At 39.8% G+C, this 23031-nt stretch overlaps 3 protein-coding genes across 3 annotated transcripts; 1 reads left to right on the top strand and 2 right to left on the bottom strand.

The window, feature by feature from the left end:
• Window positions 1-3070: 3070 nt before the first annotated feature.
• On the bottom strand, window positions 3071-3850 carry LOC102708170 (ferredoxin-1, chloroplastic). The gene has a single exon (XM_006658962.3). The coding sequence runs from the start codon at window positions 3760-3762 to the stop codon at window positions 3340-3342; it is 423 nt and encodes a 140-aa protein (XP_006659025.1). The 5' UTR covers window positions 3763-3850; the 3' UTR covers window positions 3071-3339.
• Window positions 3851-10280: 6430 nt separating this feature from the next.
• LOC102708455 (putative 1-phosphatidylinositol-3-phosphate 5-kinase FAB1D) lies at window positions 10281-18398 on the top strand. Its single transcript, XM_006658963.3, has 12 exons — window positions 10281-10498; window positions 11101-11228; window positions 11640-12341; window positions 12446-12590; window positions 12690-13037; window positions 13753-14685; window positions 14825-15159; window positions 15329-15455; window positions 15548-15712; window positions 15830-17191; window positions 17273-17533; window positions 17620-18398. Exons 2-12 carry the CDS (start codon window positions 11191-11193, stop codon window positions 17977-17979), a joined length of 4776 nt encoding a protein of 1591 aa, XP_006659026.1. The 5' UTR covers window positions 10281-10498; window positions 11101-11190; the 3' UTR covers window positions 17980-18398.
• Window positions 18399-21393: 2995 nt separating this feature from the next.
• LOC102710720 lies at window positions 21394-22671 on the bottom strand. The gene has a single exon (XM_040527011.1). The coding sequence runs from the start codon at window positions 22659-22661 to the stop codon at window positions 21714-21716; it is 948 nt and encodes a 315-aa protein (XP_040382945.1). The 5' UTR covers window positions 22662-22671; the 3' UTR covers window positions 21394-21713.
• Between the last annotated feature and the right edge of the window lie 360 nt (window positions 22672-23031).

A 23031-nucleotide genomic window follows, 5' to 3' on the forward strand; every position in this document is an offset into this window, starting at 1 on the left:
GGAGTAACAAAACAGCAGGATCGACTGTGCGATCGATTAAGCTTGTTTGTGCTGACTATTGTTGGCCTGTGCGACGCGGCCGGCGTCGGAGAAGAGCTCCGAGTCGGCGATGATCTTCTGATCATCCGGATGCTGCTGAGACTGAGAAGGAGGAGGGTGGTGGGGAAAGAGGTGGACGGGGTGGGAGTCGGCGATCTTGCCGCCCTCCAGCGGGGTGCCGTCGACGAAGCCGGTCCGGAGCATCTCGTCGTCGCCGTTCACCTTCGTCTGCGCCGTGCCGTGCTTCATCCTCACGGCCTCCTTCTTTCTCGTCGCCATATTTTGATCTATTCTTCTAGCTGCTTGTGACTCCATCTCTCTCTTGATTGATTCTTCAATTCCTTCTCGATCGATCTCAATCTATCTTCTTCGATCTGCTGATATATAGATGGTGAGAGACTCACGATCGCCTTCCTTACTCTGTGTGTGTGTGTATATATATATATAGGATAACATCTTCACTCGATCGGATTATCGATCAGCCTTATCTAAATTATTAATAAACATATTATATATATATATATATATATATATATAGATAGATAGATAGATAGATATAGATAATATTTTACATTAATTTTGTAGCGGAACAGAACGAGTAAATAAGTATATAGGAAATTAAGCCATGAAATTAAGAAAGCTGATCGATGCGAGGACACACGTAACGTTGGTAGCGGGGCAGTAGCAACGTGGCGTCCTGCATGCTATGCTATGCTATCTGGTTGATACGTGTGTGTACATCATGTGCACTCTAGTCTAGAACTATGTAAACCGGACTGATCGATCGATCGATGCCACCTTCGTCGTCCTTCCCCTTTCCGCTGCCTACCGCCTTGCTGTCGTACGTGTCGCCCCAGCAGCTAGCACACCGGCACTCTTTGATCGAGCCAATATATATATTTAGTGATTAATCTCCTCAAAAAGCTAACAGTGGCCGTTAAATGAGCCTAGCTAGCCACTAATTGTTTCTAAATTATATATGCATGACAGCAAATAAGTGAAAACGGAAACTAACATAAGTAAGGGACGTAGACCGTGTTCGGTGGAAGAGGGGGATGAGTTAGTTATCCAGCACGCAAAAACGCAGTAATAGATTAGAACATAATTAATTAATTATTAATTATTAAAAAAATATAAAATAGATTAATATCATTTTTTAAAATAACTTTTTCAAAGAATTTTTTTTAAAAAAATACACCGTTTAGCGGTTGGGAAGCGTGCTACTCAGCTCACTGTGATAATTAATGGCGATAGCACTTTCACGCCGTAGACGCAAAAATTAATGGCGATAGCTACATACGAACATTTAAAACCTGCTATCAAGCTAGACTGATAATTAAGGATGGTGTGGGAGATTTAATTCGGTAATAAGTTGATGTGTACCCATGAGCTGATCACTGTTTGTTCCGTGCATATATAGCAAGCTAGTTTGAATCTTTGTGCATCGATGCGCTAGCTCGATCGGTTCTTAAATCTTAATGAGACTCAGCAGCAGGCAGAGGCAGACATGTCCAACATAAAACAAGCCAACCCACAAAACATCACCTATTATCATCCTTAATTAGTTCCAAAGACCCAATCTTCTTCTTTTTTTTTTTTTTTGCTTGTTCTCTTCTCTACGTGTTAGCGATCTAAACAAATCCTGAAGTTTACATTGAAAAAACTCCGACGATATCAACTCCAAATTTAAGCCTTAGAATTTATGGTTTAATTATATATAAACATAAACATAAATAAGAAAAGAAAGCCAGGGAGGGTGTTTTAAATAAGCTGTGGGCATGTGGCGGAACGGATGGGAGTATCATCCCTATCTTTCTTCCGATGAAAATATGTTCAACAACATATATACATGCATGCCCTGCCTGATTAATTGGTTGTATACATACGATCTGATCAAAATAGAGGCCATGGCCGCCATTCCTAGTTTAGCTAGCTTTTGGTATTTTCATCTGTTCTAAATAGAAGCATTTTGTAAATTTAAATTTTATATTATAATATAAGTATTTATGTATATATTCATTACAATGATTTCACATCCAATTAGATGATTAGAAAAATATAATCAATTTAAAATTAACCATTAAAGCAAAAAATCTTTTAGTTTCTTTAATACGTACTTTGTCCCAAATAATAATATTAAGTATATTATATTTTAAAACAGAAAAAACATAAACAATAATATTATTTATATTATATTTTAAAACGAAGGACGGAAGAAATGGGAGAAAGAAATTAAGGGACATTCATGGATAGAGAGGGAGGGAGACGTGGCGGCAATATACTGGGCGTCTTATCCGAAGTTGGCGCAACCAGGATCACACGATAATGTCTCAAGACTCTCAATATTTCCTTCTCTTTTTCAGTATATATTATACAAAGTATAAATACTGCCTGTATTCCATCATTTCCTACCGTTACCAACTACATTTGCAATTTACATATGCTACAGCAGTGCAGTGTGGGAGTTCCATATATATCTACGGATGAGGGCTTGCTTAAATTCTGTGGAACATATATATGAATTCGATCAGTAGGAATTAATTATATATGGTCGATCGATGATGTTGTCACATCGATCGATCTTAACCTGTGTGGATCGATTAATCTGTACATGTATTTTGCTCCCGTGCTTACATACAAATCGCACACATGTACATAGTAAGACTGTACATCTGCATGCAGCTCGTGGAAAATTATTCGAGTATCCAAAAGATAGAGCTTGCAAACAGCACAAACTTTATATATATATATATATATATATATATATATATATATATATATATATATATATATATATATATATATATAAACTAAGGGACAATTTTGTTATTGTCTTTGCTTTAACGTGCAATATATATTACTTAAGTGCATATATAAAATGAGTACAAACATAACACAACAATTAAGGACATATAGTATTTTTTTAACCAAAGATTTAATACCATTAACTTGACAATCCGAGATAGATAGAAGTAAAACGGTGGCAAAATCCAAGAAATTAACAAACATCGGATTATCAGTAGACATCAAATTAAAGCAGGGGGCAAGAACGAAATTACCCCGTTAATTTAATAAACAACCCGATTGGAGGGCACGCCTGTTATCTCACTCAAAAGATGGATACACGCACACATGCATGTACATATACGGAGTAGCAGTATAGGATACGTATGTACGTACGTGTATACTACATACAGTATTATATTGCATGCATGGTAGCTGGGAAAATAATTAAGACGTACGTAGGAGAGATGATAAATAATATTAGGTATCGAAGTGAAAATGGATGGAGGAATTTAATTAGATGAGGTCGTCCTCCTTGTGGGTCTCGATGACGACGTCGGACTTGGGGTAGGCGTGGCAGGTGAGCACCCAGCCGGCGGCCATCTGGTCGTCGTCGAGGAAGCTCTGGTCGGACTGGTCGATCTCGCCGGAGACGACCTTGCCGGCGCAGGAGGAGCAGGAGCCGGCGCGGCAGGAGTAGGGCAGGTCGATGCCTTCCTCCTCCGCCTGGTCGAGGATGTAGACGTCGTCGGGCACCTGCAGCTCCACCTCGCCGTCGGGGGTGATGAGCTTCACGTTGAAGGTGGCCTGCACGCGCAGCCTGTCGCCGAGCTTGTTGTTGGCCTGCAGCACCGACACGCGGGTGGGCGCGGGCGCGGGCGCCGCCGCCACGCGGAGGGAGAGAGGCACGCGGAGCTGGCTGCTGAGTGCTGTGGCCATGGCTGCCGCTGCTGCTAGTACTAGCTATCTAGCTAAGGTAGAGGAGGAGAAAGAGGGAAGGGAGATGGAGGGTGGGCTGAGCTCGGGGAAGGAGGCAATAAGAAGGGAGGTGGAGGATGCCACGTGGCGAGCGATGACTGGTTGTCTTATCTGCGAGCGGGTGGATGGGGCGACCACCGCCACACGATTGCCATCGCCGCGTGTGGTCGCCTCGCTTCGATCTCTTTGGAGCTTCATATAAGCTCCAGATCTGATATCGTATAACATTTTTCTTTGGCCGTCCATTTTATTTATTTCTCGTTCAAAACAATTCATGCATATATGTGCATATGTATGTGTGTGGTCATGCATTTTCTTTTCACCTATATATGGTCCAGACGTACGTACGGTTGGATCTTGTTAGATTGGGATTTCGAGGTCACAAACCAGAGAGAGCAGCTACTACTACATGTGATGTGCAGCTAGCATCCCTCTACTCTATTAACTACTGCCTGCCTCTGCCTGTGTCAGTGTACATGCATGTACTCCTATGTGGCTATGAATGAATCTACTCAACTGGAGTAGTAAACTTTACTTTTCTTCTGTACTACATACGATTGGCCCGACTGTGAAATGGGCCGTCAGTATCGATTTCCAGAATACGGCCCATCAACATCCATTTTTTGGATAGGGAAGCACACTCAAGGCCCGGCCCAACTTCCTCCTTGTCGGCCTCATCTCTCCCTCAATCACACCATTTTAATTTCCTCCACACTCCGCCTCACTCATGGCCTCCTTCCGGCAGTTCAACAATTTTATCTCTGCACAATATAATTTTCTTTCTTATTATGACCTAATCTGAATTAGAGTGCATATACGATTTATATCTTCATAGATCTATATACATAGGGATGTATGAAAAGATTAAAATTTTAATTTTGACTTTTAATGAGAAGTACAAATAAAAAAACGAACAGGGCCAACTAAAGCTGTAGATGGGACATACCTACCTAGGACCGAAACCAGGAGTGGCCTAACTAAACTTATATTTTATATGCCATGTGGTTTGATTACTCAGCTTACGAATACTAATAGATGATGATAATCTATTGGTTAATGTTAGTAGCTCTATCATTTATTTACTTGTTGGCTTCTTATCTGTAGTCAAAAAATTTAAACTTTGAATTTAATATTAGATTAGATTTGAAAGTGTTCGTATTGTACTTTATTTTTTCTAGCATTTTTTAAACGGGTAAGAACACAAATTAAAAAGTTTTAGTCATAAATAATTTTTTTTAATTTGTTCCATCTTTTAATTAATATTCTTTATTTTATTTTTTGAATTTTAGTGTCAACATCGAGGATATGTACTATATTACAAGTTAACACTTGTGAGTTAATACACTGTGCATCTTGTTAGCCAGTGATGATTGTTTAGTCAGTTTAGATGCATGATAACTAGTTACTGTAAGACACTAAGACTGTAAGTGAAAAAATATTCAAACTAAAGGCCGGATCCATGGTACTGAGTGCCCTAGCTTATGACCCTTGGAATCATAGAACGAGCCATGAAGACGAAGCTAAGAATTTGTAGGCCCAGGTATACTCTTATATATGCATGCGTACGTGGAGGTTCTATATCCATAGCAATGCACCGTACGTGTATGATTGACAATTAAGCTAGCTCTATGATATATTGTTGCTAGTACTTCTTTTTTTTTTCTGATCGACCACCAACGCCGGCCATATATATGATCACTGAAATCAGTTTGAACAAAACTCACTCTTTTCTACTCCCCTCTCTCTCTCTCTCTATATATATATATATATATTGCTATATGATATTTATGTGCCAGTAATCGATTATTAATTAATTAATTTCATCGATCCATGCACCTAGCTAGCTAGCCACGTGTGCAAGCTTTATGCGGTACGTACGTGTCCCTTTTGATTCTCACACGACACTGCCTGTGAACACAAAGTTGCACACATATATAAGCTAGCGGAATTATTGATTGATTGATCAATTACTAGAACTAGTAGCTATCAACTGCATGCAATGTCAAGTATCCATCATAGAGTAATTCATTATCCGTACTGATTCATCGTCCTCGATCCAAAGAATATATAAGCCTCTTTGAAAGTTTAAGTTTAAATTTTTAAACTTAAATTTAAAGCTAATTTTGTGAATTTTATTACAGTTTATTTTTAGCATTGTTTTTATATCGCTAACCTATAAAAGTTTTATTTACAGAGTATTCTTCATTTGCAATTACGATGCCAAAAGAGACCACTGCTAGCTATGTTACTGTGTACATATCCTTCCTTCTGCATATCACGTACTCACGTGGTTGCTAGAAATTATGATATATATATATATATATATATATACGCGCGCTTTTCCATTCTCTTTTCAGTCCATAAAAAAAATATATACTTACCTTATCGTTTCAAAATAACTATTATTATCCAACTTTTTTTCCCTAAAATACAGCAACGTCTACACTAGCCTTGTATTTTTAACCAATCGAAAACTTCCATTACTAAAGTTTTTCATTTGAATTTACTTATGAACCAATTAAATATCCGTATTGAGCTCTTAATTAAACTTCCGATATTCCGAAATGAGAACTCCCTTAATTTGCAACATCAAGCATCCATGCCTTTGGCCTTGTTAGGATATCTTTGCCATGTTAGCAATTGATTAAGAAAATGACTAGAGATTCCCTCGGGGAGGAAACAAACATGCATATGTAAACAAACTGTAGTAATAGACAGACAGATTGGAGTGAGTACACGGATTTCGTCCAACAAATGATAAGAAAGAAAACACAACACATGGATATATATTTGTCTTAAATAATTAATTAAATTATTAATTGTAGGTGGCGTGAAGGATTGCTAATTGGATCCGACATGCATCCAAACGTACCGACACGGTCAAACCAGGGATACGATGCGTGAATTAATGTTCCTTAATTTCCTTTACTTTGACCAGTATGTATCCATTTGCTTCCCGCATGCAGGCAGCCACTGTTTTTCTTTTCATATTTCATTAATTAAACAATTCATTAATGATTAAGCAAGACCCCCTATATATTCAATCTCAATCAACAATAAGTAGGCAATTGTCCAAATAATGAGCTATGTGATCCTCCTTTTATATTCAATTAATTGTTTGTTTTAATCATTTCACTTTGCTTGTAAGCAATTCATCATGCATGCTAGCTTGGTGTTTGCCTTTTTGTTGTTGCCCTGCACTACTTCCAGTTCCAGGAGATAGATACCGTTCGATGTACCATGCACGTTTCTTCTTTTGTATGTATGGATAGATATAGAGATTTTATTCTCTCTCGATCTCTCAAATGGCCCTTAATTAATTTCTAATCCAGCAGTATCACTCTTACATCATTTCTAAACAAACTAGTTAAGATGTTTAAGATTTGCTGATACAGTGATACATATAGGCATATAGTATTTCAAGTAGAGATTGGCTACTAATTTCCGTTAACAATATGCACATTTCTTCGATACATTTATAAGACCAGGAATAATGAAAATAGTTCCCGGTCAAGTAGCACATGCCCTGCCGGCTTTGAAATTAATAGGCAAATCTCTTGGCACTGCCTAAGAAAATGGATCGAAGTGCTTTCCATGTGACAGATTTACTCATATATAATATTTTTATTAAATATTGAAAAATATACGTGTTTAAAATTTTAACTTTAGGTGCGCTCAATCTACAATAGAGGAAAAGATTCCAGACGTACGTATAAGGATTGAATCCTGAGTCTAGACAACACCGCTAGCGTCATGGTCTTTACGCTTCTGTTTATGCTTAATTATAAGCTAAAATTTAAATTTTTAAAATTAAATTAAGAATTGATTTTTGGTGTTTTTTTATTATAGTTTATTTTTTAATCTTAGTTTTTGAATCGCTAAGAACATATATATATATATATATATATATAAGTTTATTCATAATTTATTTTTTATTTACAAATATGCCCAAACAATCAGCCCCTGGCATGTTTTAATACCTTTAATTTGCATACATCATTTGTGTATATACCATGCATCCTGTGGATTCATTCCAAGTTTTTCAAAAATACATACTATCGTCATGAAAATGACACATGGAGATTGCGCTTCAAGAAAGGAAATATATATTTGGTTTGACAATTCTCTTTATATGGTATAAGGGTGAAACCAAGTCTCCCGATAATACTTTTCTTGTTAATTTTCAAATCCGGCAGCTAGCACAACATGAATTATGTCATTATAGAAAGGTTGAATTGATCATACATACATGCATGAAGTTATAATGGCAACGAGCTTATCTAGATTTATAGGATAAGGTTGTAGCGAAAATGATATTGTTATAATTTTAATTTGTTTTGTGCTCTATGAACGGGATATTAAGCCCTGCATGTACGTGTTGTTCATATCATGAACAACACTGCACGGTGTAGAGTCTTGTCGATATTGACTGCTCGAAATGAATTAGTGTTCAGATTACATACTACAGCATCCCCGGCCGTATTTTTAATAATCGAGAATACACCGTTACTTATTTTTAATAATTGAAAATTCAACCATGGCATAGTTCCTGGGACGCTCGGGGTGGCCTTTTGACTCCAATACGAGGTGTCTGTGTATTTTCGAACATCGCTGGCTAGATCGATCTAGGCTCGTCCGCCACACGAGGGGTTTCAAAGCAGTCTAATCAACGGACACAGAACACGACAAGAACATCCACCAGTATATAATTAATTAAATATTAGCTATTGTAAATTTGAAAAATGAATTAATATGATTTTTTAAAACAACTCTCAAAAAACTTTTTAGCAAAAAAAATATACCGTTTAATAATTTAAAAAACATGCGGATGGAAAAAGATAGAGAATTTAAAGTTAATATTCCCTCTGCGAACCAGCCCTAGTTACCCAGCCAAACTCCAAACTGCATATTCTGTCATCGACGTCAGCAAAAAACCAGTGAGAGGGACCTAATTGCTTTTTCAAAATCCTTTTAGAGCCCTCTCATTAATCTGTCCTTCTAAAGAACTTTTTCTCTAAAACTTGTTTTACCCGGTTATCCATGCACTACCCACACTCATGTAGCCTTATCCATATCTAAATATAAATATTATGTATCTAAAAATAATGCATGAGTTTAAAAAACATATATGTAGGTGATATGACAACGGCGGATCATTATATTATATATAACAAAAGACCGAGATGCATTGCAGTGATGGTAACTAAAAACGTCTTGGAATGTTCTTTGTCACAGTTAGTGGTGTTTTAGAGAAAAAATGGTGATGAACAGAACACCATACGTACGTAGGCATACATATACGTCGTCACGGGATTTATAAATATTATTATACGGATGATCCATATGTCAACCTTTATTCCAGGCTAATTTACGAAGATTTGGAAGCGGTAAAAGCTTGAGTGTATGGCTTAATCCACGGGTTTAAACTCCCTTGATTTGGTTATTAATCCGGCACGTACTAATTTCACCAAAGACTATTTATACATCTGTCTATAAATTATCCTCTAAAAATCATCAAATACAAAGACAATATACAATTATTTATAATATAAGTTATATTGGGACTATAATATAGAATTTATATGTACATTCCATAAAATCCGCGAGGTGTGCTGCTTCCGCCAATTCTCTCCTTCCGCACCTGCCTCTGCCTCAATCTCAGGGCTACGTGCAAGCTACACTGTAATTGTAGTATCCTATTCGGATTCAGTGACATTGTCCCGTGACATTTTCGGTGACATTCTGTCACTGACATGTGGGCCTCGCATATGCCTGGATCCATGTGGGTCCACATGTTAGTGACAGAATATCACGGTGCAATGTCACTCAATCTACGTTCGTAATTGCACCCACTTACATCATATTTACATCTCACAAATTTTTTGTGTGTATTGCAATGTTGTTATTACTCCCTCTCCTGCACTAAGGTGGTAGTCCTTGGGTTCTCTAAGGGAAAAAAACAAAACATTATATTCATATTATATAAATAAAAGTTATATACGTATATACATATATTCTTAACGATCTAATAGAAAATAACAAAAATAAATTAAAAGCGATGAGCATAGACGAAAAGATAAATCTATAAGACTCTAAATGTATAGCAAAATTTCGCACAATTGATAAGGGTAACAACTAAACTGTTTCTCACTGACAAGAAAAAAATAGCCTATTGTGAAACGGTAGAAAATGGATATTAAAGGAATAAATATTTCTAATTGATGGATCGAGGGTACGTTCGCACCCGACGCGGTCAGAGAGAGAGGGGGAGGCGGTACGATACGGTAGGTACTGGCGGCGTCGTGTTCCTTGGCTCCTGGACTGGATGGATTGGATACTCCTAGACGACAATGTATTTTCTCCTCTCAATCTGAATCCGTTGAGAATTAAATTTAATAAATCTGACAATTAATGATTATATAAAAGAAGAAAAGAAAAAAAAAAGGAAAAAGAGAAGATAGTTGTGCGTGGGCTCCACGAGGAGGCGGAGATCGGCCACGATTTGGCGAATTGGACTCACCAAATTCAACCATAAGCTTACCACTTCCCTTTGCTTTCTCCACCACGCCAAAACTCTCCTCCATTCTCTTCTTCTCCTTCCCCTTCTCCAGCAATTGCCGGCCGCCGCGGCTACTCTACTGCCCAGTTCTTGTGCAGCCAAAGCGGCCCGGAGAAGATCTGACCTTGATTGCCACAGGTTAGATCCACGCACTCTGCCTACCTCCAGATTTCTGTTGCTCTTTCCTTTTCTTGATTCATTCATCGCTTGGCAAATTTTTGATATTTTTTCCCTTTGCGAAACCGACGTCGACGTGCTTGCAATTGGATTGGGTTCTCTCTCGTCTATTCCAAAGTCGATGCTTTTGATTCAAAAAGTTATCGATTCTAAAGTCAATCAGTAATTGTTCGTTTGCCATTTTGCGTTGTCGTCGATTTTGATTTTTGATTCCCCACTGCGCGCGGGCGCTGACTTGGACCGACGCGCCTCCTGTCTCTCTTCTTCTTTTTTTTTTAAAAAAAAAATCGCTTCTTTCCGTGTTTAAATTATTGATGTTGGCCAGCCTGGACTCCTGCCACACCTGATTGTTTTTCCCCAATTGATGCAAGTTTCCTCCTTTTCTTCTCCTTCTCCTGGATTCCAGTTCAATCTCCTCTTCACATTACGAATTGTTATCTGCGTCGAATTTGTACTGCAAAGTCATTTTTTGTAATTCTCAACTCGTGACCCTCCATCGATTTTTGCATCTCGACGTGGTAATGGAGGTTTGACTGCCTAGCTGCCTGCTTCGTCATTGTCAGGTAGTCGATTCGGAGCGGTGATCGCCGGCGCCGGAGCTCGGAGGGGCAGCGTGTATGTGACGTCTGCCCTGCCCTTGCAGATTGCAGGCCATGTCATGTGCCCGCCACGACATGGATCCACCAACAAGGTACTCCCATCTTCCCCCACCCATTGTGGATCTCCCTTTCCTTTTACGCACAATTGCACTCACTACTAGGATTACTAATTGCTTAACGTTCAATCTATCCATCCATCCATGTTTTAAACATTTTGTCAGCACCCAGTCCTAACTTCTTTTTTGGGATCTTGCACACCTGTAACCTGGGTCAATTCACTTCTTCCACACCACAGGGACAGTTGTTACCTGTATCGGTAGGTTTATTTGCCACGCCAGGTAGGATGGATTGCCCTTGAGGCAAGGGAGTTCCCTTGCCGCACACATGTCATGCCTTGCAAGTCACTATTAATTTGCTCTTGTTTCACTTTGCCAACACTCTGTCTTTATTGTCGTCGTATGTATCTGTTTGCATCATGACCCGATGTTTTCTCATACTGACAGGGACGCTTTGTCTGAGGCTACAGATGGTAATCACAGTGATCACAACGTGTCCGATGCAGAGCATTCTGGATATAATGGGATCGGGGATGCCAAAAAGCGTAGAAGCAGCAGCAATCTGTCCACAGATGACAATTACTCTAGTGCTTCGCCGAGCAAACATGAAGATATGAGTCGTGATGCCCTTTCTATTGATGATCACTCGGTTAAGTCTGGTGATGATTCCGATGGGGCTGAGAGTACCAATGGCAAAAATGGGACTATGGACTCATCATGTGTTGAGAATGATAGCATCTGGATACCACCTGAAGCTGCAGACAAGGACGACGAAGCTGAAAGCGTTTCCACAAACATAGCTTATGATGACGACGACGATGATTATGGTGATGGAATCAAGTGGGGCCAGTCAAGTTTCCCAGCAACTAATGAGGAGGAGGAGGCCAGCACCAATCCTAGGGACGAGCGAGAAAACGCGATGCTAGATGCCATGAATGGGCAGCTAAAGATACTTGTGAGTCGGTTTCTGGCATCTGCTGGTATCTCCTTTTCCAAAGGAGAGAGTGGTGAGAGTTGGCTTGATATCCTTACCTCCCTGTCGTGGGAAGCTGCACTACTGATCAAACCAGATGCTAGCGAGGGAAAGGAAATGGACCCTGGATCTTACATCAAGGTCAAATGTATAGCATCTGGTACACGTCGGCAAAGGTGAAAAATAATTTGTTCCTTACTGAAGAAGTTTCATTGAAAACATTGGAATTATTGTTTGTGTTTCAAATTGTAACCCTTTCATCTTGCAATATTGATTGCAGCGAGGTGATCAAAGGGTTAGTCTTCAAGAAGAACGCTGCTCACAAGCACATGCCGACCAGTTGCCACAATCCTAGGCTGCTGCTTCTCAAAGGTGTCCTTGGGCATTCTGATGTTGGTTTGTCATCGTTTAATTCAATGGATCAGGTTTGCCAGTACATATATATGCATGCAGATGTAATGTTCAACTCCATTTTTTGTTGGCTAGAAGGTTAATACTTTCCTTTTTTGTGTCTCTACAATTAGGAAAAAGACCATTTGGAGAGGGCTATTAGTAAAATGATGGAAATATGTAGTCCTAATGTTATTCTGGTTGAGAAAACTGTTTCACGGGATATACAAGAACTTCTTCTGAAAGAAGGTGTTACTCTAATTCTCGATATGAAGCTCAACCGGTTGAAAAGAATTGCACGCTGTACAGGTTCTCCCATAATCTCATTCTCAGAAGTCTTGGATAGACCAAAGCTGAAACGGTGTGACTCCTTCCACATAGAAAAGTTCATTGAGGATCATAACAATGTCAGTGATGGTGGAAAAAGGCTATCAAAAACATTAATGTTCTTGGAAGGCTTCCCCAGACCTTTGGGTTGCACGGTATGTCTAGTTCATAATTGTAGCATATATAACGTGTTTATGCATTTTGCTTCTATATTATTCTGCTCTCCCTGAAATCTCCCTCATCCTTTTTTGAGTGACCATGAGATCTCTCTAATCAAAACACCCCATCTCTCTTGTATGGAGCTAATAACTGGAACCTATTCTAGCTTGCTGTCTTTCACTTCAAACAGTAATTGATTCCTGATAGTACTTGTCTGATGAAATCTGCCATATATCCAAGTGACAAGAGGTTGAAGATTTTTATCTCTTGACTTACTAAAGGGACAGTAGAGGCTAGAGTGGAATACTCTCAAAACATGGCAAATGAACTGTTCCTTGTCTCTTGGCAGAGCATGCCAAATTTTAGCAAATATAACTTGGCAGGAGAGATACACTCTATGGTTCTTGACAATTACAAACCTGGTTTTGATTATACTGTGCTATACAGTAGCAAGTTTCATGTGCCGCTTGTCAATTATGGTGAATTTAGCAAATAAAGCTTGGCAGGAGCGATGCACTCTATGGTCTTAACAATAACAAACCTGGTTTTGATCATACTGTGGTATACGGTAGGAAGTTTCATGCGCCATTTGTCAATTATGATGAACAGATGCCAAATCAATATGACTCCTTCCATGCACACTAATTTCTTTGGACAGAGTAGACACATGTTGACTAGTTCATATTTATAAATGCTTTCTTTCTAATCCAGATATTGCTACGAGGTGCAAATAGTGAAGAACTGAAGAAAATCAAGCAAGTCATGCACTACACAGTATTTGCAGCTTACCATTTGATTCTTGAAACATCATTCTTTGAAGATCAGAGGATATTTTTGAATGATCAAAATGCTTCAAGAGAGAACTCTGTTACTGCCATGGCAGGGCCCTCAGCAAATGGTTACGACCCATCTGTTCTTGGTGCCTCTGACTTTCCTTCACGCGATGACTCTCCAGCACTTAGAATGTACAGCACTACTTCTAATGGCTATGTTGATGCGAGGAAATCTCTCATTTCTTCAACAAAGGTAGACTCAATGACAAACAGCTCCTCAAACGAATTTGGAGAATCTGCAAGTATCCGACATGACTCAAAGCCACCACTTCATTCTGAAAGGTCTCAACCATCAGTCTCAGGATCGTTAAGTAAATATGTTGGCAGGTTATGTCATCAGAATATTTATTTACCTGTCACATCCTTGCAAGAAACATCTGGTAATCAGATAGAAGGCGAGGTTGAATCTGGTAAAGAAATTGTTGATAATGGTTTTCATGTTGGGTCAAAGGTGGAAGAACTTGCAGTTTCTAGTGAAAATGTGGATCTCTCACAAGATCACCAAAGACAAGAAATAATTGAAGATGTAATGCCAACAAGTTCTTCTACACAAGACAAACCTGAAGGATCACCTGTTAGGGTAGAAGATAGGGAACACCAAAACACCACTGTTATCATTAGCAAAGAGAAAACTGCTAATGAAGATCAAGCTGATGATGCACTTGATTCTCACAGCATATTGATTTTGATGTCCAGTCAATGCATCACAAAGCAGAGTATTTGTGAGCAGAGCCATCTTTCCCGTATAAAATATTATGGGAATTTTGATGTGTCCTTAGGGCGTTATTTGCAAGACATTTTGCAGAATCAGGTACACCATTTATTCACCTTTTACTTTGACCTCAAGTAGCTTTTATTCCTACATCCATGAAATACTGCATTCTGTTTTAGTAACACAACTAGATTCTATGAAGATGCTTACTCAGCTCAATGACGTTAATTTGTACCAGAAACTGAGCTGCTCTTCATGTGGAGAGCCTCCAGAGTCTCACCTGTACTCTTACACTCATCGGAATGGGAATTTGACAGTTCTAGTCAAGTATATGGCGCCTCAACTTCAGTTACCTGGTGGATCCGAAGGGAAAATTTGGATGTGGACCAGATGCTTAAGATGTGAGAATGAACACGGGGTGTCCAAATCGACTCCAAGAGTTCTCATATCATCTGAAGCACGCAATCTCTCATTTGGAAAATTCCTGGAACTCAGTTTTTCAAGCCATTCTGCAGCAAGAAGACTTTCAATATGTGGACATTTGGTGAACAGGGACTGCTTACGCTTTTTTGGGTAAGCTAGCCAGCTAGTCGTATCTTTGTTTGCATCCTAAAAAAAAAAAGCAGAAACACTACTACTTGGTTACCATTTACCAAGCATAGTTATGCTGTGGAAACACATACAAGTAGGATCTTTTGTCTTCTCTTGACATTCATTATTGTCTGTTCATTACTGCTTTCAGGCTGGGCTCAAAAGTTGCAATGTTCCGGTACTCATCAGTTGAAATTTATACAACCTGCAAACCACAAACTGCCCTCCAGTTTGACAATCCCTGCAGGCAGGATTGGTTTAAAGAAGAGAGGAGATATGTATGTCTTATTAACCTCAGCTTAATCATGCTAAGTTTTTTCGTCTCTGCACATATATTAGAGCCTAATTTTTTTTTGTTGCATCTTTCAAGGTTCTTGCTAGAGGTATAAGGCTTTTCTCTGATGTAGCGCTCATGCTACAACACTTAAAGGATCGGCTCTTTGATGTGACAACAACTGATTGCATTGGCTCTCCCCCTGTTAAAGATTTTTCTGAACTTGAAGAGTTGTTGATCAAAGAAAAGGCCTATTTTGAGGTAAGCATCCTTCATTTCCATTGATGTAAGTGTCGACAAACAGCTTTCCTGCATATCACAGTAGGAATTTTGTTTGTAGATGTTTGTTCTGTTTAATTATTATTTTTTGTCATCCAGGATTCTCTAGAGAAGACAATTGATCAAAATGGGAGACTGTCTGAATCTGTGCGTGAACTTCTTGATATCAATTGGTCCTACCAGGATCTTCTACTTGAACTTTATGTGTGGGACCATCGACTGGATCAACTTTTTAAGTGTGCTTCAGCTGGACAAGGGCGTGCTGCTAATTGCAAGGATCCTGTTGATACTGCTGCCAAGAATACTGGGGTAAATCAGGAGGCCGAAAAGAAAGCTGGCGAATTGATATGTGATAGAACTACACCAGTTTTGGGTGCAATTGGTTTGACTGAGTGTCCAAGTAACTACTGTGACCATCAATCAGTTGATATTGCAGCACCCATGCTTGCTGAAAATCAGGAGGCTGACTGTGCTCAACTTACTTGCACTGGAGATATAGAGGTTGAGGTTTCCTCCATTGCTCCTTGTCAACTAGAGGTAGATAGCACATCACAAACCAAAAAAATTCCTTCATTTGAAATTTCAGATGTCCAGGGTGATGGGGTAGTCACATGCCCAATTTCTAAGGAGCAGGAGCTTTCAAACAGTCCCAATCATTTCAGAAATTCCGGGGAAGGGTGGTTTTGGAATCCTTTTCATGAATGCCAGCTGGATTACAGAAATGACATACAAAATGGATTTTTGGAGAAATTTGAACTTGTCAACCATTATTCTCCATCTCATATCTCTTGCTTGTTTGAGCAACATGAAGACATGAGCTCTCCACAGTTCACTGTTGGTCCAGGAGGTAATATTTTATCTGTACTGGAGGATGAGATATCTAGTATAATAGCCCGTGCTCTTGTTATATCCGAGGAACGCCATGAGACAGAGGATTCCAGGGGAGAGCATGCTAAAGCAATGGAAAAATCATATAGCTTTCTGTCTGAAAGTTCTCTTAACTCATCAGCATGGTCATCCATCGGATCTTCAGATTCTGATGCAAGTTTTTTATCTTTTGGTTCATCAGTTTCATCGGATGACCTATCTGGTTATGATAACTTGCCTTTGTTCTCTTCAGTACATCCAGAGATCATTGTAAATGGGAAAGTAGCTCTCAGAGGCAAATATTCAGTTACTAGCATATATGCTAAACAATTCCATGATCTTCGAAAGAAGTGCTGCCCATCTGAGCTTGCATATATTACTTCCTTAAGTCGCTGCAAGAAGTGGAATGCTCAGGGTGGAAAAAGTAAAGCTTTCTTTGCAAAGACAGTGGATGATAGGTTCATCATAAAGCAAATAAAGAAGACAGAGTTTGAGTCCTTCATAAAATTTGCCCCTGATTACTTCAAGCATGTTTACCATTCTCTGGATACTGGAAGCCAAACTTGCCTTGCCAAAATATTGGGAATCTATCAGGTACTTTATAGCGATAACTGGAATTTATTTGAATACATTCCTGACTTTATGATGATTTTCATACAAGTTGCTTTTTCTCAGGTTAAGCAAACAAGGCATGGAAAAGAGGTAAAGATTGATCTGATGGTGATGGAAAATCTTCTATTTGGGCACAATATTTCACGGATTTATGATCTTAAAGGTGCTATTTTTTCACGACACGTCGCACACTCCAATGACCGTGACACTGTTTACTTGGATCAAAACTACGTTGAGGACATGCGTGTTTCTCCAATTTATATTGGTGGACGAACAAAGCATCTTTTGCAACGTGCAATCTGGAATGACACATCTTTTCTAACTGTATGTATAAAGCAAATCCTCAATGTGATTGCAGGTAATTGTGGCTTTCAATTAAAATGTGTCTTATAAATTTATTGAACTTGCAGTCAGTTAACGTTATGGACTATTCCCTGCTTGTGGGAGTGGACAAACAAAAGAACGAGCTTGTTTTTGGTATCATCGATTATCTGAGGCAGTACACTTGGGACAAGCAGCTGGAAACATGGGTGAAGACTTCTCTGGTAGTACCAAAAAATGTTTCGCCAACTGTAGTCTCTCCCAAGGAGTACAAGAAAAGGTTTCGGAAGTTCATGGCCAAGTACTTCCTCACAGTTCCAGATACTTGGGGTCCTGAAAATTCTTCAGGACCAAGCAAATCATTTGGCCATAACAATAACATGTTGGTAGAAGTCCATAGTGATGACAATCTGTTTCAGCATCCAACTGAGACTGAGGCAGTTGAATAACTCTGTATATGACTTCTCTGACAGTTTTGTTGGATCCTATCCAGTTGTTATTTGGAAATTAATTTTGTTTTGTAAAATGGTGTACATAGGAGGGCCTCACCATTGATCTCCCCCAGAAGTTTGCAGTTTTTAGGCAAGTCGCTAGGGGCAAGTGAGGCCTACAGTACATGTATCTATACCAATATTCATTGTTAATTTCACAATTATTATAGTGAAATTACAAAATTGATGATTATTTTAGACCTGCGAAGGGGAAGCACTTTACATGAACTAGTTTGTAACTTCTGACATTACTAACTTCATAGATACACATGTTTATATATATCAAAGTTTCTGGGTTGTATTTGTAATTTTATATTTTTTTTCCGTCTGTATACCTCTTCAGTTACTGGCATGAAAAACATAAGAATCCGATTGAATGCCTCTAGATCTTGCTGCCCTTATTATAATTAGATTTTGCTGTTTGCTGGAAATTGTCATCATCTAGTTTCAGTGTGCTCCAATCACTTTTTGTTGATGAACAACTTTTCAGATCTCCTGGTATGATTCTGTTAACCCCTTTTCCTTTACAAGTATTTCCTGTTATTTACATAGAATGGTTGAAATCATGGTACACACTGTTTCTCTGTATAAATATTTGTAAATGTAATGCACATTTATGTATCCTTGCATTATGTCAAGGAGATTAAATTTCTGTTCTTTTCAGTAAGCAACTTCATGGAGATGGAGCATCTCTTGGTTATTCTGCAGGATGATGTAGCTGCCTGGTAATGTGCCTACTCTCTGGTTTTCCTATACTCTAAAGTTTGCCGCTATACTTGATATGACTTTAGCTTTCAGTGAGGTCAGTTCTTGTGATCATTTCAAGTCATTTTTCCTGAAAACAGTTCATTTTAATAGTACAAAATACGCTTAGCGGCTTTTGCTAAAGTAATGCTACACTTCTGTTTCTATAACAGAATCCTATTTTTACTCGTAGTGGTGCATTTGCAGGTCAGTTATCCTGTTTGAGATTTTGAGCGTAGGCAGTAAAGTTTTAATTGTCATTATATGTATGATTGGTGACGCTACCAGCTTTTCATTTGTTGGCTGAAATTTAACATGTCATGTTCCTTTCCTGTTGTTTGGAACATGAATTGGAAATATCATTGCAAATGAATAAGAAAAATCTTGGTGAGTTCTTTTAACTTATGCTCATATTGTGTTTGATTTTGTATTTGTCCAGAATATTGTTTAATGCAGTTTAGGATGATCAAAGATTATTTTGTAAAGATCAATATTGGATGTCAAAAGTGCTTTGTTATTGTTCCATTCCATAAGAGGAGAAGCAGCTAATATGTAGTGTTTGATACTGTGCTTTGTTAATGTGCTATGTTCCCTTTAAGAGTCATGTTTAGTAATTATCTGGCACTGATTGTTTGGATTTCAACCAAACACAAATTCCTATAGGTCACTGGTCATATACTTGGCTGCTTGGCTTTGCAGTTCTGGTCTGCCGGTATTCCTATTCAATTCCCTACAAATTTTAGTTCAGGGATAGGCTAGAAAGCAGCCTCCCCAGTCGCTAGTTGAGTCTATCTTAATATAATAATTACTTATATATATATGTCAAATTTTCTTTAAAGATGCTCGTACAGTGGTGTATCTATTCTTCCTATGCTTTCAGCTTGTCTTATGACTGCGATTACTTGTTCTCAGTTGTCACAGTGTGCCTAATGGATATGCTTGGACATGTTGCACGACTTACCTCTTCATTGCATTTAATTATGACTGCTGAGCTGAATGCATTTGCATAAATCTTAATAAGATTGTATTCTTTCACTTATCTTAATACCAACAAGCATTGATTTGAGTAGATGAATAATATTTTATATTCCCGAATTTAGTGCATTATTTGGAACAGGCTGAACCTTTAGTTCAGCTGTAATCTAGAACAAGCTGGACTGTACTTAGTTAAATAAATATACTTATGAAGTTATTGATCCCTACCTTAGAGTAGCAGCAAGACATTTCATGTCCATCATCAGTCAATGAGGTAATTCACAATAATGTGTTGACATGTATATACCCTTTTCTCCCTTTTGCGGTTAGCAAGGGAGGCATGCATCCATTGACAGTAAGAGTATGACCAGAGCAGAGGAAGGTCTTTTTTATCATTGCAGTCATGTCTGGGTGGATTCTATTCATGTTGTGTCATTGACGGACATGGTAGGTTAGAAAAGGAGCTGATGTTCCATTCTGTTTAATGATGTTGATCCTACAATGGCTGCTTCGTAATTTGGGTCATATTCTGATGTTGATCAAGCCTTTTCTTATACTTTGTGTGTAATACCCATTGGCTCATTTCTACATCTTCCGGATATCAATATGATAATGTTATGTTTTAATGTTTACCAAGAGACTTGCTATAAGTAAATTTGTGATCTCATGAGCTGCTTTACTTCCAAACAATCTTTCCGTGCTATTTTTAGTCTTACAGTTTTTGTGATTCTGTTAACTGTTGCATATTGTGTAAGCAGTAAGAATCATCCTAGGTTCAAATGTGATTACACCGGAAACTCTACTTACAACTCTTTCATAATCTGAAACCTTTGAAGGGGTATAAGGTTGCACTATATTTTTATCGTATTTCTTTTATTCTTGATCTGAAATTTTATTTGTATATAAGTTTGATGGATTTTTCAAATCAGAATACAAGTATAACTTTTTTGGATAATGGAAGCTTTATTGAACCTCAGTCGCTTCCAGCCAAGAATACAAGTATAACTATGCTCATGTCTTACCTTGGTACCTAGTGGCAGATCTGCTTCAGCGGAGTGATTGTTGTCACCGTTTTGGTGTGTCATTTGTAGTGGCAGTGCATTCAAGCCCATATTTTCCCAGTGGATGCAGATTCTGAACCCCAAAGAATGGAATATGGCTCTGCAAAGATGCTTGAATCAATCAATTTGGCATTTCAGCGGCCCCAGGCATGTGCCTTTTTCATCAAACTGAGTTCTACAAGGTGATCATCATCATGTCCCAATTCATCATCTCGCAGCCTAAAATGTGACCAATATCATGGAGAATCATGTCCACAGATTTGTGTAGCTGCATGAAGATGTTTATCAGTTTCTTGCCCTGTTCATCTTGTTTGCTTGAGTAAAATAGCTGATGTTTGTGTTACCATGTTCTTGGTTGCATAGTGGAGTGATCAATGATAAGGAAGGAAGGTGACAAAGGCTACCACCAAAAACAAAAGAAAAAGGAAGCAGCAAGAGCAAGAGAGACAGGTGCAAGATCTCATTTTTAATACCCTTCCCTATTACTTCCTTTTTGTCTCCTCTGTAATCTGTCCAAGAAGTTACTTTTCCAGTTATAGAAAAGGGCAAAGAGTTGCTTTCCTTTTCAGAGGTCTGATCCTTCGCACTTTGAGATTCTTCCTTTCACCAGTAACTATTATAGCATCATCAATCATAAAATACCATTAAAGGAAGAATTACTTTACTGATCAGTGGACATATATATATTCTGATTCTGGCTGAGAATAGGTGAGGTAGGCATAATAAGTAATTAATTAAGCACCAACTGCCAGTTAGCCATTGTTTGTTTCTTCTCCTTGTTCTTGTGTGTTAGCAACTCTTGTGCAAATGCACTATGCAAAGTGTTAATTTTTGATTTGATTTGGTTGTGGCAATAATAACAGTACATATCATTGGTGATGGAAGGGAGGCTACTGGTGGTAGGAGTTGGTTTCAGCGATGGCTGCAGAGGTCGGACAGCACCTTCCTGCCTTCGACAATGTCATCGAAGAAGTCGTCGAGCTCGGCGATGACGGCCTCGGCGCCTGAGCGGAGCATGTCCACCCAGCCTTTGATGAGCTCCGCCCTGTCGGCGATCTCCTCCGGGTCGCCGTAGCCGGTGGCACCGAGCCTGTCAAGCTCCACCTTGAGGGTGTCGATGCCGGCTCTGGCCTGGCGGAACTCGTACATCATGATGGTGGTGCCGGCGGCGGAGTGGTCGGCGGCGGCGGCGGCCATTTCGTCGGCGACGCGCTGGCGCAGGCGGGCCATGGAGGAGACGTAGCCGGGTCCGGGTCCAGCAGCGGTGGCGGGCGGCGAGGGCGAGCAGAGGTGGTCGGGGAGGCAGGAGACGGTGGCGGAGAGGAGGAGGGCGAGGAGGAAGGAGGTGGCGTTGCGGAGCGCGTAGAGGACGGCGCGGAAGCCGTTGAAGGCGTTGAGGTTGAAGTCGAGAGGGGAGCGGTGGTCGAGCAGGAGGGAGGCCGGGTCGAGGCGGGCGTCGGCGAGGGCGCGGTTCTCCTGGAGGAGGCCCGCGGCGTGGCGTCGCGGCGCGTTGATGGCGCGCGCGGCGGCGTTGGCGGAGGAGAGGAGGAGGAGGCAGTGGCAGTCGTGGAGGGCGCGCGCGGCGGTGGCCGAGTAGGCGTCGAGCGCGGTGGCGCCGGCGCGGACGAGCTGGCAGGCGTCCCACAGGCGGGACGTCTCGTCCATGTACTCGTCCAGCCAGCTCTCGCCGGCCGGCAGGTGCAGCCGGTGCACCAGCTGCAGCAGCTGCGAGTGCATTGACCGGACCAGCGCCGCCGCCTGCTGCAGGAATGGCCCCGACATGAACGCCACCTCGCCGCCGTCCAGCCTGCAGTGCAGCGCGTCCAGCCCCTGCCCGATGGACGAGTAGAAGCTGTTCATCTTCTTCTTTCTTCTTTCTTTGCTTGCTTGGCTTGCTGATGAGGCATCAACTATATATATATATATATGTTTTCAAAGATGATACGGTGGTACATTACATGCATACTTCTACCTCGTGGCCGCGTTCGGGTGGAGGCGATAAGTTAAACTTGCCCACCACGAAAAACGTAAGAATAGACTATTACATGATTAATTAATTATTAATTATTAAAAAAATAGATTAATATGATTTTTTAAAATAACATTTCTATAGAATTTTTTTTTTAAAAAAAAACACCGTTTGACAGTTAGGAACGCATGTGTGTAGAAAACGAAGATGTTAAGTTAACTTATGCCCCGTGGCGAACATGGCCTATGTAGCACTAGTGCT

Source organism: Oryza brachyantha, chromosome 8, assembly GCF_000231095.2.
Source record: "Oryza brachyantha chromosome 8, ObraRS2, whole genome shotgun sequence".
In the NCBI taxonomy this organism is placed as follows: domain Eukaryota; kingdom Viridiplantae; phylum Streptophyta; class Magnoliopsida; order Poales; family Poaceae; genus Oryza; species Oryza brachyantha.